Source organism: Eretmochelys imbricata, chromosome 2, assembly GCF_965152235.1.
Source record: "Eretmochelys imbricata isolate rEreImb1 chromosome 2, rEreImb1.hap1, whole genome shotgun sequence".
NCBI classification, from domain to species: domain Eukaryota; kingdom Metazoa; phylum Chordata; order Testudines; family Cheloniidae; genus Eretmochelys; species Eretmochelys imbricata.
In genome coordinates, this window is record NC_135573.1 from 204,798,001 (window position 1) to 204,815,026 (window position 17,026).

A 17,026-nucleotide genomic window follows, 5' to 3' on the forward strand; every position below is an offset into this window, starting at 1 on the left:
TAAGCAACCAACCAGTAAGTGACCCTATATCATGTCACAAGATAGAGTGCTGTAAAAACAGGTATAGCTAAACTGCTGGCAGGTGACCACAAAATACCAGTTTATGCTAGTTTTGGATATTTTAAGATAGGAACATCAGCAGATGGTCAACTGCAAGAATGCTATGGTAACCAGGTAATAACTAGGTAATATACAATAGCATTTGTATATGCTAATTTAGTTGAGGTAAAGTAGTAGGCAGTCTGTAAGAGGACACCCCAACATTGTTAGGATGAGGAAGTCTTGATATTGATAGGGGGTTGAGCACTATTATGAATATGTATGGTGACCATGCAACTTGTAATAAAAGAGGCAACCTAGGCCTAAGCATTTGGGATCTTCCTGAGTATGCCACAGTGATGACCACTTGCTGATCATCTATGTTACCTACTTCAGTTTTCCGCAAAGGATAGTGTGAGTATGCAAGTGGTGGACATTTTGTATTATCTCTGTCTACTTTGCTATGTTGCAGGGTTTCTGATATTGCTGGTTGTACTAGTGAAAGTATCACAGATTCATAAGGTCTTCCCTAAGTGTGTCTCTTGCATTTACACAGGGGTCCTCATTCTATCAAGAATTCTCTGGCCAATCTGGAGGCAGTGGAACCCTGCCAAACCATGGCATATTAAACTGGAAACACTAAAGGATATCTAATTAACAATCAGGCAACACTTGCCTTCATCTGTATCTAGGAATGATGCACAGAAATTCCTCCAGCTCTGGAGCTGAAGAAACTCTCTCACCTCTCAGTTTTATGACCTTAGCAGATAGTGGGTAATGTTTTGGGAATGAACCATATCTATGGTCTTCAGGAGCTTTTCTGGTCCAGGAAGCCACAAATATTTGCTGGCTTCAGCTCTTAGCAAATCATTTTTTATTATAAATCCAACAGTTTCCATTGGCATGAACATACTCATAAAAAAAAAAAAAAGATACATACAGGCTGTTTCCACTAACCAGAACCGATTACAGTGCCTAGAATAATGGAGCCAAGACTGGAGCTTAAGCCCCACCGTATTTACAAGTAATAAATAAAAATTATAAACAAAGCTTCTTAGGAAACCATGCAGAGAAAACGAAATTTTAAAATAGGCATATTTAAAAATAAGTTTATTATCGCTAAATATAAAAATCTGACAGAGTTCTTCAAACATTTCTCAAAAACAAACAACAAAACTAAATCTTAAGTATGGAATATAATTCTGTAGAGAGAATCAGCATAGATTGAAAGCAGGTTGGTGCCTGACCTGCTTTCATTTGGTCTAGTATCAATGTGTTTACAACACTGAGGGGTTTGTTCATCAGTCAAGACAAAGTAAAATAAAAGGCCACATATCTTCTCTCATCTTAAATACTATACATCTAAGCAATGCTCACTATAAGCCTAGTTTAATGTTCATAAAATTAATGTCCAACATGTCCTTGGAAAAATGAAGGAGCTGGGAAAGGAAAATGCACAAGCAAAACACTTCACTTTTCAGTTTTGTTATTTTATTCTTGAGTGTGATTTCCTTGCTCTAATTAAGTGTAACTACATGGAGACATGATAAAACACAACACTACATAGGAACCTCAAATTGTTGTGATTTTTGTTTAAAGGTGTCAAAGAGCAAATATGGGCCCATGAATGTTAAGACTAATTAGGATAAACAAGCTTAGAGCTAAAAACCTAGTCAGGATATTGAAACAGGGAAAATTAATAAGCCTTTGGCGCTTCTGGGGTGTCCCTTTAGTTATAGAATAAGATAAGTATATTAAAAATAGCTAACATCCACATCTTGAGCAAGTATGCATTCTAATGCAATGGGGGATTTGTGTGCTTAAATCAGGCACGTGCAGAAATGTGTATACACACACACACACACACACACAGACACTGGTTTTAGACCCTGATTCAGGAAAACACTTAAACATGTGCTTTAGTCCATCCATGTTCAGGACAGTCCTTAGATGTGTGCTTAAACATGTGTTTTAAGTGCAGTCCTGAACAGGAAGACCTTCCTAAATCAGGGGCAAAATTAAACTCTAGACCAATGGTCCCAAAACTTTCTACCTCGTGACCTTCCCATCTAATGGTGCCGTCCCCCCCCAGGCTGGGAGCCAGTAGCAGAGCGTGGTCACCGTTAGGGCTGAGGCTGGAGCCATGGCAGGGCCAGGAACCACAGCTGGGAGCAGAGCCATGGCTGGGGCCAGGAGCTGGGAACCACGGCAGGGGGCAGAGCGGCGCTGGGTGGTGCTCCCATCCCTGCTGTACCCCGCCCACCAAATGTTCCTCCACGCCCACCTAGGGCAGTGCGCCCCACAGTTTGGGGACCACTGCTCTAGACAACGAAGTCCAAGTTTTCAAGTTCATTACTTTGGCCATTTTGATCTCACAGCACTGTTTAAACCCTCACATGAACCATGGGTACTTCCAGACTTACCATGGGATAGTTTCACTTGTGTGCTAGGAATCCATCCCCTCCCACAACGCTACCCCGCTACACAAGTGATTTTTATACACTTGGAGACGACATGGAAGCCAAAAGCTTTTAGTTTTTTCAGGGTAGGGTGGTCCTGGATTCAGTTGTGCTGTCTGTCTCACCTTGCCTTCTTATCAGCACTTTGCAGGCAAGTGGAGAGAAATGAGCCTATCTTTGAAACTGTGCTTTTGCCAATAAGAGCTGGAAACTGTCACTACTGAAGTGTATTGATTTAGATTTCAAAGGTCAAATTAAAACTTCCCAGAGTTTTACTGTGATTGGCAAAGCACTGCAGTGCCAGGGAGAGACACTTCAAAAAAGGCAGCACATTCTTCACAAGCCCCCTTTCGCTTGGCTGTCCAGCTCTGACCTTGGGCCCATCTTCAAAGTCTCTGTTTTTAATCACTTTAATACAGTGGCATTGTGGCTGTTTCGAACTCCCCAGCAGTTCTACAGGAGACGCTGTAGCCTGAAAGCAGCATAGCCGACTGCAAAGCAGGCATGAGATGGGGAGGTCAGTTGAAAGGGAATTTTTAGCCCTGCAAGGGCTTGGCTATTGCTTGTTACAGAGTTCACAGGAACTCAGGGTTCTTTTAACCACCTTTTGCAAAAACCAAACAGAAGTTTGAAACACGAGTGGAGGAAGTCCACTGAATGAGGGGAACCCTTATTTAAAAAGAAAAGTATTCTATAATGGCCACACACCCGTGAAGTGCAGTATCGATGTAGGCATAAGCTACAGCATTAGACCCGACCTGGAGAATACAGCAGCACATCTAAATACATAAAATCTTGCAACTACAAAAAAAAGTTTGACAATTCTTAAACCACAAAATATGTTCAATGTAATGTAAACAGTGACTGTACTGTAGCCCAAACTATTGATTTACTATAAATTACTTTTACCAAGAGTGAAAACATATGGCCCTTAAAATACCAAACACTTGTTTAAAATGCACTTCAAATTTAAAATTTTGCTTTTAAAAGTTAAGGGCCATACTATAACATAAAGATGAGCCTCCTGGGTATGTTTCAGTGATCCATTAATCTATACCTCTAAACACTTGAGTATTAATAGTTCACCAGAGCATACCCATGGTGCCTTGATGCTAGGGTGCAGCCACATTCAACTGTTGATTATGGTGTCTTAAAGTATTGAAAAGGATGTTAGAGTACGTTTGTTTGAAAAACAGCAAAAATCAAATCAAATAAAAAAAAAATCTCATCCACTTCTAAGCAGAACTCTTTATTTGAATTATTGGGGAGCTCTGCTCTAATGCCAGTGGCACTGTATTACAAAGAGATATGACCTTTATTAAAATATGCTGACAGCTATTGTTCTCTACAGTATTTGTATCAGATTGCTTTGGGGTTTATCACGTCTTAGCAAACCTGTGCATTGGATAGTCTGTGCTAGTGTCATACTTTTTGCTGGGGTTCTGAACTGAACTATACCAACTTCTCACAAAAAGCAGCCTTGTATTGTAAGCCGACTATATTTTTGCCATGGCTATGTAGAATCCCTGAGAGTATGCAACTGCCAGACAAAGGAAATAACTGAAAGCATTTCTAAAGGAAACACATGTAAAACTTCAGACTGATAAAGTTTAACAAATCAATGCAGTTCATGTAAGGTATGCAAAACGGCTATAACAGTATCAGCATGTGGGAGTAAAAGCACATTTTAATCTTGTAGCTGTCAGATCAGTTCCAAGATGCATGCTTGTTGCTTGGCTGTGAGGCAAGCACAAATTCTTTTAAAACTAAAGTGTCAACCCACTCTGGGAAAAACAACATATTTTTGTCTCTGAACTTTAAAATGATCAGTGATGTTAGTCAGAAAAATAGAGAAGATTCCTTTGATTTAGGAATTATAAAGAACAAGTGCCTACATATTGGGCCATAGCTGGCAATCTGGTATATTGGATAGTTAATTCAGTTTTGTCACTGTTTCCCAAGAAAGCCCCTGACCAGCAATTGCAAGTAAAAGAGCTAATTCTGCAAGGAAGAATGGAGACAAGGAAACTCTTCGGAAGAGGAGTGTGCCCCACATAAGCAAAATAATTTATTGGTCTGTCTGCGTATCAGACGCAGGAAAATGTCAGTTCTGAAGTTAAAAAAATTAAAATGAGGTCACGAACGGTGTTTTCCCTCTTTGCACCGGTAAGTTTGGATTTTCCCCACTGGTAAAAATGTGAATGCTGTCCCCCACTATGAGAGAAGCTTAGAGCAAAAGAAAATTCCACTTTTTATTCATTCTAACTCCACAATTAGTTTCTTTTAAAATTTACTTCATAAGAGAGGATCTCTCTGTCCTTTCCTCCACTGTGTGAAAATGTAGTCTCTACTTGTGCAATCACTATCTTCCCAGAGCATCCTGAAGAGAGTTATGAAGCCAACGTCGAAACATCACCTCAGTGAAGAACCTTAGCTGTAACCCTGAAGAAACCACTTACTAGGGGGCATGGCCTGGGGTTGTTCTATTGACATTTGTGTGGATTACTCAGCATTTATGCTAAAGAGAATTATATGTGTAAATCGCAAGGGTAGATGGCTTCATTCTTAGTACTGCAGCTAGTGGAATAACAGAAGCAACCTCTGACCAAAAAAAAATATTCAATTCTATATGCAAGCATGAATAGAAAATGCCTCAATTTTCAAAGGGGCTCAGCACCCACAGCTCTGAAAAGAAAAGAGAAAAATCAAGCCAATTACTATTTATCTATTGCTTTTGGTGTCTACCTTCAGGCACCAAATTTAAAGTTTTTGGTCTTTTCCTATAGCTGTTTTGTGCTTTCTTCAAAGTTGGCAATTTTTAGTATTCCCTGGATAGAATGGTTTGAGCACTAAGTATATAGCTGTGCTTCAAACATGGAATTATGCTTAAACAACCTGTTCTATAGGAATCCAGGCACAGGGAGCACTGCACATCACTAGAATTCCTCTTGGTATCCTTGATTTGCTGGACCTAAGTAAAAGCATTTCTCCTGCGAGATGGCAACAAAAATGTCAAAATGTCACTGAAGAGTTGTTTTCTCCTCTATTTATAGTGGCTCACCACTCTCCCAAGCCCTTCATTCTAAAGTGTTCCTCCCTTCTCTCTAATGTACAATGTGAAATTCACCCCATGCAGAAGGCCAGCAAAAGTCCTATGCACTAAAGATCTACTTAAACCCTGAAGTGGGACTAAACAGTCCAAATACCTTGTGCTGGCCCTCTACACAAAGTCAAATTTCACTTTTTAATCATTTGAATAACTACAGAGAAAGCTATTAATTCTTGACTCCAACAGTACCAGTGGACCTGTTTCTTTTACTTGTATCAGTGGGAGGAAAGCATGGCAAAAAATCCCCATTATCCTTAATTCACAGTCAAACCTAGACACTTTTGGATTATATACTTATAGCTACACTAATGTGTGATGGTTTTATGAAGAACCATAGTTCCCCCTAGAACTGACTCATTTCAAAACCAGCCTTTTATAAACCCCACTGGCAAAAAACAAAACCAACACCCATACCCCCTCCAAATGCTAATCTAGAAGCATTTTTATATAACTTGTTAGATTGCTGGTTGTGTTTAAACCACACAATACCCAGCAGTAGTTATGGGATTTGGTTTTGAATAGGGCCTTTAAAAAGAAGGCTATAGGCAAACTTTTCAAAAGCACCTACGTGACTTAGACACTTACAAGTCTACGTTCCACTGACTTTCAATGACTTAGGGGCTTTTGAAAAGTTTATTCTGTCTGTTACCTGAGTAAATACAACAGGACCGATCTTCAGCTACTGTAGATGGGCGCAGCTCCAGTGGAAACAATGGGGCTTTGCCAAGTTACATTTGTTGAGGATCTGGCCCAACAGCTCCAGCGCTTAGCACTAAAGCCTTGTTAACCGCACAAGGGCAAAGGAAGCAGTCATGACACTAGTACCAAGATCAAGGTGATGCATCTTGACAACCTTCTCTCCTTCTGCCACGTAGAGGCCTCCCCCTGCTGGGACATCAGCAACAAGGCTGGCATCACAGTGAATTTAAGGATTATTTTTCTGTCTGTCTCTTTCTCACACACAGACAGACACAGACACAAAAACAGGATGAGGCAGGAGGAGCTTCTTGGTAGAACAGCTCCAGGAGCCTACTAACACTGAAAGACAACTCTGTTTTCATGGACCTGTGAGGAGGTGGACAGTACCTAGGACAGCACAGGGAGAGCATGCCTAGTGTGACAGGGTGACCCTTAGGGGAGGCCAAGGGACCCTGGCCATCAAGGCAACACTTGCAGTAACAGTCTTTACTGCAAATTTTTTTAAAACAGGGCTGTGAGTAAAATCAAATCACTATATAAAACACAAGGATGCAACCCAAAGTTTACCTCATGATGGGACCAGACTGACCACTCAGTTAATCAGGTAGAGAGTTCTACTGCCCCCTCTTCTGCTATCAGTGCAGCACAGCTCTCACTAGCTCTGCCCCTCCGCTAACACAGACAGACAGAAGACCAGTGAAATGGAGACTAGCATCACAGCACGTGGACAGGCACAGAACAGGGTGAGGGCAAAATGACGACATCAGCACAGCATCAGTGCTCCCATCAAAGCTGCCCCTCCGCACTAGTAGTGTGCACTGGAGCGAGAAGGCCTAATTCTGCTCTGTTACATTCATGTAAAAAGAAGAATTATTTAGCCCAAAGGTATTCACCATGCAGACAGTTGCAGCCTTCAAAGAAACAGCACCGCTGCATTTAAACACAAACAAGGATTAAAAATACACACGCACACCGATTCCTCCACCTCCCATGCTAAGGAAAGATACAATGAAGAGAAACGGCATTCAGAAAAGCTCGTTAACAAACGCAGTGCCTGAAGTTTTGAGGTACTGTGTCACTGTGGTTACACCACCTCATCCGACTCCAACCCATGTACTTCATAGAGAGTGTCCAAGATATTCAGCTGCTTTTCCATGGCTGGCAAGTAAATGTGGAGGTCTCTCTGCATTGCATTATAAAAAGCTTCTTCCTGATTATCACACTTCTTCACAGACAGTGCTGCCACAAAGTCTTCATATGTTGGTGCTGCCCTTAAAGCTAACTGGGAGAGGAACAGAAGTTCAAAATCTCAGACTTGAAAAGTGATTTTTGATACTTCAACTTTTGTGTCCCCATTATGAGACACTTTACAGAGGCCTGATTTTTAGAAAGTGCCTATATAGCAGATTTTGTGATTACAAGTGGTGATTTTTTTTTTTTTAAATTTAGACTTTAAAAACATTAAAATAACCAACATGGGTACATTTTCAAAAGGAGCCTACGTCTAATTTTCAAGAACTCGAACTTGGAAGTCTAAGTTTTTTTTTTCCCCAAAAAAATTTTACCCCAAATCTTGCTGCTTATCCCTTAGTCATGAAAAGTGTTGTTATTACATCTGGCTGGGACTTCACATAGTCTCTTCAATACTATTTATAACAGACACCAGGGGGCACTGCTAGCTTGGCTGTAGCTCACGAAAGCTTATGATCAAATAAATTTGTTAGTCTCTAAGGTGCCACAAGTCGTCCTTTTCTTTTTCCTGTTTCCTTGGTTACTCTATTTGAGTAAAGTGGGTCTTGTTTTCACAACTATTACGTTTCAGTCTTCCCTCCCACTCTACTCTAATGTTTCATGCACTGGAGGAAAGAACATCTTGAGGAGACAGAACTACATTCCAGAAATGCATTTAAAAATATTAGGAAAAGATGTTGTTAATGAGGCACTCTAAAATATTCTGACTTTATTTTTATTTTCCTAGAAAAGACCCTATACGATGTGTGGCAAGAGACATTTCTAGACTAAATCTAAACACAGACAAAAATTCTTAAACTAAAAGAAAAATAGATTCCTCTGTGAAAATCAAACATTAAACCTAAAATGCTAGCCCCAACTCTTGCCTCTGAGGCAGAGATCTGACAAAGTGAACATCTCCGTTAGTTCTTTCGGTACTTACATTTCAGTACATTTCATCAAGTATCAACCATAGCACAAGACTGGACTAACAGGTGAATGCAGCCAAGATTCTGACTAGCTGAGTCAGCAATTAAGATGTTAGCCACTTACCGCAAAAACCCCTCGCACAACCCAGCCGTGATGCTGCCGTAAGGTCTTGCCATAAGCATTGTCTTAAAAGAAAGGAAAAGAAAAAATAAGTTCCCAATAGTATTTTTTAAATTTTCTTCCAGCTCACTTCCACCTGGCTGTGAGAGAGGATTTTTTCCTTACACCTCTGCACAGCACTTCAGTGTAAACAGCCAGCTCTCAGATCTTACCCTGCTCTCAATTTTTTCCAATGGGAGCTCTTAAACCCATGCGAGTTAGCCACTACTCCTGTGGTTGGCAGTAGCAGTAACCGAAAGGCCTAAAAAGGCTGCCCCACACATCCTGTGCATTCACTGGAGGGCATGGGAGAATACTCCCCCCTGGATACAGCTGCTCGGATTACTTGCTGGACATTCTTTTCGTGAAAAGTGCTTTAACAATTTACTGCAAATAAAGAAAGTTATTCACCAATATGTTTCTTCATTATCCGACCATTTCTACAGATGGTCAAATAGGATTTGGCAAATAAGTTACCCAATAAATCCTCTCTGTCAATGGAGACCAATTTATTTGCAAGTACAATTTTTGTTGATTAGCCCTAGCTCTGCCCATGCCTCACCCCCAGGGTTCTCAGTCTCTCTAGTACTCCGTTCAGTGTGAGCTGCAGAGCACTGTGCCAATTACACCATACTATGGGGAAGAGCCTCTCCTCAGGGGCTGAGCAAATACTACGTGCTTAGTACGGTCATTTCAGCTCTGTGCACTTTCAGCAGCTCCCACATCCAGCTGTTTAACATCTTAAGCTCTGTGCTTTCCCCATGTATAAAACAGATTCAGCACTTATTGTGCCTACCTCACAGGGATGCCAAGAGGCTCAGTAAAGAAAAGTCTTATATAAGCATAAAGTTTCTTACAAAGTTTTAACTTGCTTTAAGATACATTTGGGATGTCCCTCCCCCATTTTTAACTACATGTAAAAACAAAATTTGGGGGAAAAATCCCATCAAATAAAGACTTGCCTCGTACAATGTAGTTATCTGTAAATAGGGTATTTGGCTCCAGATTACAGTTTTCAGAGAAGGTATTTTTTGAAGGCAAGCTACAGGGAACACTAATTTTAATATTAATAAGAGAAGAATACCCAGACCCTGAATAATGGAGAAAAAGCTCAATTATATAAATAAAAAAGTAAGAACAATAAAGCAATTGGCACTTACTCAGAGCTGTTTGAATATTCTTTTCTCCATTCTTAACTTCTGTCAAAAATCCCTTCAAAAACTTTAAGCCTCTGTCAGGAAGAAACCAAAAAAAAAAAAAGCAAAATATTTATCACCAGACAGCCCCCCAAAATTGCTGAGTGAAATAGAAGGGTGTGTAACATCCCTACGTATGCATACAAAAACTCATTTGTTTCACATAAAACTTTAAACCATTTTGGCCAAAATGTGACATTACTAAAGGCTGCTCACTGTGAGCAGAGTCCATGTCTTGTTGCCTCAGTGGAAATGCCTGGAGAAAACACATGTGAAGTCTCCTCTTGGCCTATTCACTTGTAACAGCAAACACAATATTGACTAGCCATTTTTTTCATTTGGGTAAAGAGATGGATCCATTACTAATCCCTTTCAGCCACCACTCCCCAACCACCCAGACAGGCTGTGCTCCAAGTCAGAGTTTAAGTGCTGTAGCCTAGGTCCTCTGGATGACTCAGAGGCATGGCAGGAAGAGTTACCTAGGAAGACTATTCAGTTATTTTTCTAGGAAAAAGTAGGTATTTAGACCTTGTGCATGGTATGCCCAATACTGGGATCATAACTGGGATGTTAAATTTGAACGCAGTGTGTTTGGACTACTCAGGTGTGCAACGAAACTAGCAAGAATTGCTTCCTGAGCCTGATCTACATTGGTGAAGGGATCTGGGTAACACCTACAATTAAACTGAAGGTTTGGCACTTGGCAGTTACCTTTTTAGCCACAAAAGGGCCTCAGTTGCAGAGTTTCTAACGTGTGCTAGCTCAGCACTCACTTCATGGAGCACTATCTTCTGGAGAGTGTGGAACTCTTGTCTGTTGGTTATATATTTCTGATTTATTTTCTGAAGAGAAGACAACAGTTTATACTTTGACATGGTTCCATTTGATATGACAAAAACATTCTCCCTCACAAGAGCCATTTACCAGGCCTTTCACACATAAAAGGAATTCCAGTTCCCAGATTAATTCCTTGCAGTGTACACTCAGTAGTAGACTCCAAATTTGAGGGGCAAAGTGCCTTGCTTTGTTCAACAGCCCCCTGTCATTTTAAATCTGGAGTGGCAGTGACGGGCCATGAAGAGAGTTCTGTCCATTCTCCCCGGGAAGAATGGTTACCTCAACTTTCAGAGAGGGAAGTTCATGCTCTGAGCACTTCAGGGAAAAGAAAAACGTGATTAAGGCATCATTACAGTGGCAGCTGGAGCAGCAGATTCTGTAAGAGACTCAGAATGTTTGTTTTATTTTTTTATAAATGTAGCTTGTTTCATATAACCCACCCTTGTAAAAAAAAAAACACAAGCCAACACAATCAGACTGTCTTAACAGGCTCTTGTTGTATATATTAGAGATATATTTTGCCTTTCCACTCTCAGTGCTATCTTTCCCAGTCCTTTTCGGTTTCTATAGCATTCTTTTCTGTTAACCTCTATATTTTTTATGCACTTGCTCAATGCTAGTAGCTACAGCAGGACCCTGTGCTGTAGTAGAAGAGAAGCAGGCACAATGGTGTACGCGAGGAAGCTATTTATTTTCCATTTTTAAAAAAGTATTTCTTTGGAAGCCTGAAATAAGTGATGTTCCCCATTATGTGTTTAATTTTTTTTTAAGTGATAAATATTCTTTCCCTTCATCTTGTGAGTAGCACACCAAACCTTTTCAAGCTTGGAGCCAAAAGAAAATGTTCAGATTCAGAGGTGGCTCATCAGCTGGTGTAAAACAGCACGGATTTCAAAAGAGCTACGCTGATTTATGTCAGCTGAGGACCTGGTCTCACAATGTACTCGCTGGCTTCTGCTAGAGGAAGGAAATGCAAGGTTTCTTTTCAGCCTACAGCATTAATAAAGCGGATGTGGCTAGTGAGGCCTTTAATTAAAACACTATCAGTACAGAATCTAAACAGCAACTTCAATCATATTCATTAACTGCTATATTCTAGCATGCTGAATGGTTTATATCAGGCCATCACTCAAACGGAGTTTAAAAAAAATCTGGTTCCACGCAAAAGTTGGACTGTGTTGAAAAAATATTCTGTACTTGCAGTACACAGTGTAACATCCCTTTCTGCATTTTGATCTGACCAATAGGAGCGTTACGCAAATATTAAAAAACCTCCAGATACCAACCCCACCCCTGTATATTCCATATGCCTGACCCACCTCCACCTGCTCCAAACACACCACACACTTCCTTTGTGAGGGTTACTGTATTGCATTAGACCCGACTCACTATGTGTTTCTACATACAGTCATAACTGTAACAGCAAGCCAGCTGGGTAATGGATACCGTGTGGGTACTAGAGATCAGCAGTTTGTAAGCTCAATTTCTGCCTACCTCATGGTTTTAAACACATCTTTAAACTCTCAGGTATTAAAGATGGAACAAGCCACCTATTGCAGCCAAAGGATGAAAGAGGCAAGGAGGGAAAGGAGTTCTTTAGAGTAGCACAAGAATGTATTACTTGGAATAATGGGGTGAAACTAAGCAATGTAAAAAGTTACGTTGAATTATCAGGGGAAAACCCTATTCTAATGGTGAGATCTATAAGAATGCTGAATAGTTTTCCAACAGAAGTGACAGCAGCCCACCCCTTGAATCATTTAAAATCACAAGAGGAGAAATTACAATTATTATTATTTATTAAGTACATATACTGGGGGCCAATCCTGCATTATCTGGAGTGTGGAATAGTGGACTTGCTAAAGAAAAGGCCTATCTAATTTCTATGATTTTAAGATATTCAGTAGATTGAGTATGGGATTATTGTTCATAAAGTTAGATATAAGTTTGGTTGCGCACCCCGACGTAAGGAAACTGGTATCTACATTTATACACTATTTGTTTGGGTGTTTCAGCATCTGTTTAATTTTAAGTTTTGTTTTGTTGAAAAGTCAGTGTTAGAAATGGCTATTACCTTGATATTACCTACAAAATCCATTTTAACAGGAGCAAAGACTGTTGGTCCAAGTTTGTCTAGAAGAAAGAAGGCAACATTTTAAAGCAGTTTCTTAGTACTCTTGACTCAGCAATATCCATTTCACCTACTACCAAAAAGCTTTTCTCAACAGTTAAAAAGAGAAACAGAAAGATGGAAGTCTTTTTCTTCCTTCTGTTACAGGACCCAAAACTCCAGTCTGTACATGAGCTAAAGACACCAAAATAATACGACCTAGCTCTTATAGCAAGTTTTACCTATAGATCTTAAAGCACTTTATAAAGGAAGTCAATATCCTTATCCTCAAATAGGATTAAAGAATTGAATGATCTTAGTGAGCCTGAGTCACACCTCAGCCATTTCTCTTATTAGGCAGCAATCAAAAAGGATTCATGGCATAGCTGCTACAGACACTAACTGTAGTGAAAGTAAGTAACCACTTACCTAAGACTGGCACTATTGCATAACACGATTGCAGAAATTCCTCTGTGGGGATGCCGTCACCCTCCTGGAGTTCAATGTCACTAAACCTTGAGATTCCAGTATGAACACAAAGAAAAAAACATTAAATACTCCTGTCATACCTTACCCACAAGCAATGGAAGAAGGGTTTGCTTTTTTGGAAGGAGGTCACACTGCAATCAATAAATATTTTACAATATTTCACTCTAAATAGAGTAATTTTCCAACTTGTGATTAATTGACCAAATTTTCAGAAGTTCAGCAAGTATTGCTGCCAGTTACTCTTGCAAAGGAACCATCCCAAGGATGGTGGGGGTGAGTTAGGGAGTGGGGAGGATAAAAATCACACAAAGTAGTATTTAAGTGATGGACCTTTTACCATAGTACTCACCTATAAGACTGCCTTGTTCCAACTTCTAGCACTACAAAACGTATTATAGATTTACTACAAACAGTACGATGTACAAAATTATCTCTGTTGGGATTTAAGTAAATTCACCATTGAATGGATCAAATACTCAATTGATTAAGGGCTTTAACCATATAGTCTCAATATACCAGCAACTGTTCATCTACTGCATGCAGGAGCTACACTACCTAATGTTCATGACACTGAAGAAGGTAGGTAAATCCTCTTCTTTTCCTTCTCCAGAGTGTGATGGAGCCAGTCCACTTATGGAATCCATTGCCAACTGCAGCGATTCGTTAGCACTGTTGCCCTCTATGGGCAGCATCTTGCTTTCTCCATCGTCTTTAACTTCATCACCTTACATTTAAAAAGAAAGGAAACCTCAGTTGCTGAATGATACCAGTTATCTAATTTGAATGAGATTCTCTGACTAGTTCTTCTCTGGTTATCTACCTTATTAATTCAATGGTATCTTCTAAGGTATTCAGAATGAATGGCTCTATTGATCTTTGCATGCACGGTTTTCTACAGGCACTAGCAGGACTACACAATACCGGCCACTCTCGCTACTCAAATTGGAAGAGCACCATCTCCATGGAAGAGATGTCACTTTGTGAAATGTCATCACATCTTTTACTTTATTCTTCTTTTTCCTTTGTCCACTGAAGGGGAAAAAAATGCGACTAAGAATAAAAATATGCAAAAGGATGGCAGTGTTTGCCTAAGACACCCTATGTGAGAGCCATATTGAACTTGCTGGAAAAGGATTAAATGTTGACTCACACGTGTCCTGTTACCTTACCTGGATAGAAAGGGCTGTGGGAGTGGCTTGGTGGAGAAAGGACTGAAGGAACCCTAAGTTCAGCCAAGACTGGGGAAAAGGTTTGGGCTGAAAGTATGTTGTATTACCATGAATTTCTAAGTAAATGAAAACCAAACCCAGGGAAAGGGGGACGTGGACTTGGTTTTAGAGTAGGTGGGATGAGCATGGGGAAGTGGAGACCTCTCATCAGACAAGGCTGCACAACATCTTCACGATAGGAACGCGTAGTCGTTTTCCCTCCCCATTACTGTATTTCTGATTTTTCAACTATTTCTTCTGCCTATGTGAGACAAAACTAAACAAGTGCAAAGGAAATTCTGGAGAGCCAGCGGGAGAGCTAAATACTTGTGACAGACAGAGCATAACTTGGTAAGCGGAGAGGAACCTTGATACTTCTTATGTTTGTGCACAAATTCTGCTAGATCACCGGTTGTGAGTGCCTGTCCTGCATAATGTACAGTAAGGGAAACACAAGAGGTCTGAGTCTGACCTAGTCTACTCAACAAATAATAATAAAACCTCAAACACTCCAGCATAGTGTCTCAGGGCTGGATTCCACCGTATACTGAATTGTTTTGATATAACCACATTAGCATAAATATCAGGCTATTTCTGAAACAATGTCAAATCAAAATATAAATAAAATGTTTTAACTTTGCCTATTTCGGACAGATGCCAGCTAGAGTAATGGATACTTTAATACAATGCTAATTGAATAGTGGTGGAATTTTCCTAAAACAAATAACCTCGTCATTTAAGGGCGAGGAGTTTGGGGTTTTTTGTTTTGGTTTTGAAAGATATGTCAGTGCACGTATGAGTGAATTGAAGGCCACTTGTTCAGAAACCTGCACACACAGCTCTCATATGCACTCTTGATAATCTGGCCTTTAGTATTTGAAAAGGGTGCCAACGAAGGGCCTTGGGGAATGAAGCCACTGGTCCACATAGCATGTGCAGTGCAAATGTTGCTAAGTGCATTGCCAATTTCCATCAATTGTGACCCAGAAGAATGAGCTCTAGTGTGACAGCAGTTTAGTCCTGTACCTCTTCAGTTCTTGGTCTCTCTACCAAGGCCACCAACAAGGGTGTGAATTGTGATGGGAAGACTTAACCCCTGGGAAATGGACAGAGCTCAAAGTAAAACTTCAGTAATCTTGTAATAAGTCCTGACATACTCCGTCTCTCTTGGGAAATGATATATCTCACACTCCTTATAAGACTGTTTGTGCTCAAAAGTACTAACCACCCACCCTGGATAATATTTTGTTCCATGCGTTTACCTGTCAACTTCTTTTCTACATGGTCTTCAGCTGAAATGTCACAGTCTTCCTCATTAGATTTCAGATGTGAGGGTATCAGAGTGCTAACCGGGGTTTGTTCACAATGATTAGTTTCTGCCTTTACGGAGCCATTTTCACAACTGTTCAATTCCATCTGCCTGATGGGGGGGGAACACAAATGTAAACCAAAGGGCAAATGTAACACTTTGCTTGGCATGTCTCTTCCTATCAAAAAAACTGTACATAACAATGTGAAAGAGGGACTGGAAATCCAAAAGTGTTGCCATTTCTAGATTGCTGCGAGAAAAATGTTTGTCTAAAAACATCAGAAGGAGCCATGTGGCTCCAGAAATGTTTTTCCAGTGTGTATATTTACTGAAACAATCCTAAGCCAAGAATATGGAATATAAGAGAGAAAAAAAGGACATACATTATTTAAAAAGAGGGGCACAGCCAACTTGAAATCCAATTTGTTTAAATAAATAAATGGTAAGCGGCAGATATTGTATCTGAAACAGTCCTGCTCCCACAGTTTTAGACATATTTTCCTATTTTTCCCCGCAGATATCTTTTTCTCCATTGTTTTCTGAGTGAACAGCCCAAACAAACAGGTGAAAATGGCCATACAAGTGGGAAAACAAACTATACACAACAACTCATCAAATGCACAAAGAACTCCCAGTCTCAGTTATAGAAATTTAAGGTATTATCTGTAACATTTAAAAAAGATTTCAGACAGAAGCAAGTTGCCTTTAAGGAACTGTTCATGTAATTAGAACAAAAATCAAAATTTTATGCTGAAAAGGAATTAAATATTTACTGGAATTAGTCTACTACTGTTATTAAAACTAAGAAAACCCAGAAGAGAGATTACCCTTTTCAGCAAACAGAACATGTTTTTACAACTCTTGTTTTTAAATACTCGGCTTAAAAGATACATCAGAGATCTGGGGAAAATGTTTGCTTTGCATTGGAGGCTGATAGGGCGCACGTCACCAGCGTAGATGAAGGTGGTTGGGACAGACCAGATTTTAAAGAAATGTTCCAGTGGCACATTATACTGGCACTGGTGGCATTATTGGTCGCTGCTGCGATGGACAGCTCATTCACTGCCTCCTGCTAGCTTTGTTTTCTGCAGCAGCACTCATAATGGCAATGCATGGGAGCAGAAACCAGAGGTGGGGAAGAGAGCAGTAAAGCGTGTGTGAGATGGTTGGCTAGCCACCAGCAGCAGAAGGTTGCAATAAGGATAACGGTAAGAGAAGTCACCAGGAAGTAGCCAAAAGGGAAAAGTGCGAG

General features: G+C 40.2%; 1 protein-coding gene across 1 annotated transcript in view; it reads right to left on the reverse strand.

Moving 5' to 3' along the window:
* Nucleotides 1-1,132: 1,132 nt before the first annotated feature.
* The window catches only part of PLEKHA8 (pleckstrin homology domain containing A8), a 33,428-nt gene continuing 17,534 nt past the window's right edge, over nt 1,133-17,026 (reverse strand). Inside the window, exons 7-14 of the mRNA XM_077811329.1 lie at nt 15,728-15,885; nt 13,813-13,981; nt 13,198-13,283; nt 12,733-12,791; nt 10,533-10,663; nt 9,786-9,856; nt 8,590-8,651; nt 1,133-7,588 (exon numbers count right to left, since the gene is read on the reverse strand). Coding sequence (XP_077667455.1) covers nt 7,391-7,588; nt 8,590-8,651; nt 9,786-9,856; nt 10,533-10,663; nt 12,733-12,791; nt 13,198-13,283; nt 13,813-13,981; nt 15,728-15,885 — 934 coding nt within the window. The 3' untranslated portion in view covers nt 1,133-7,390. The remainder of the gene's footprint in view (nt 7,589-8,589; nt 8,652-9,785; nt 9,857-10,532; nt 10,664-12,732; nt 12,792-13,197; nt 13,284-13,812; nt 13,982-15,727; nt 15,886-17,026) is intronic.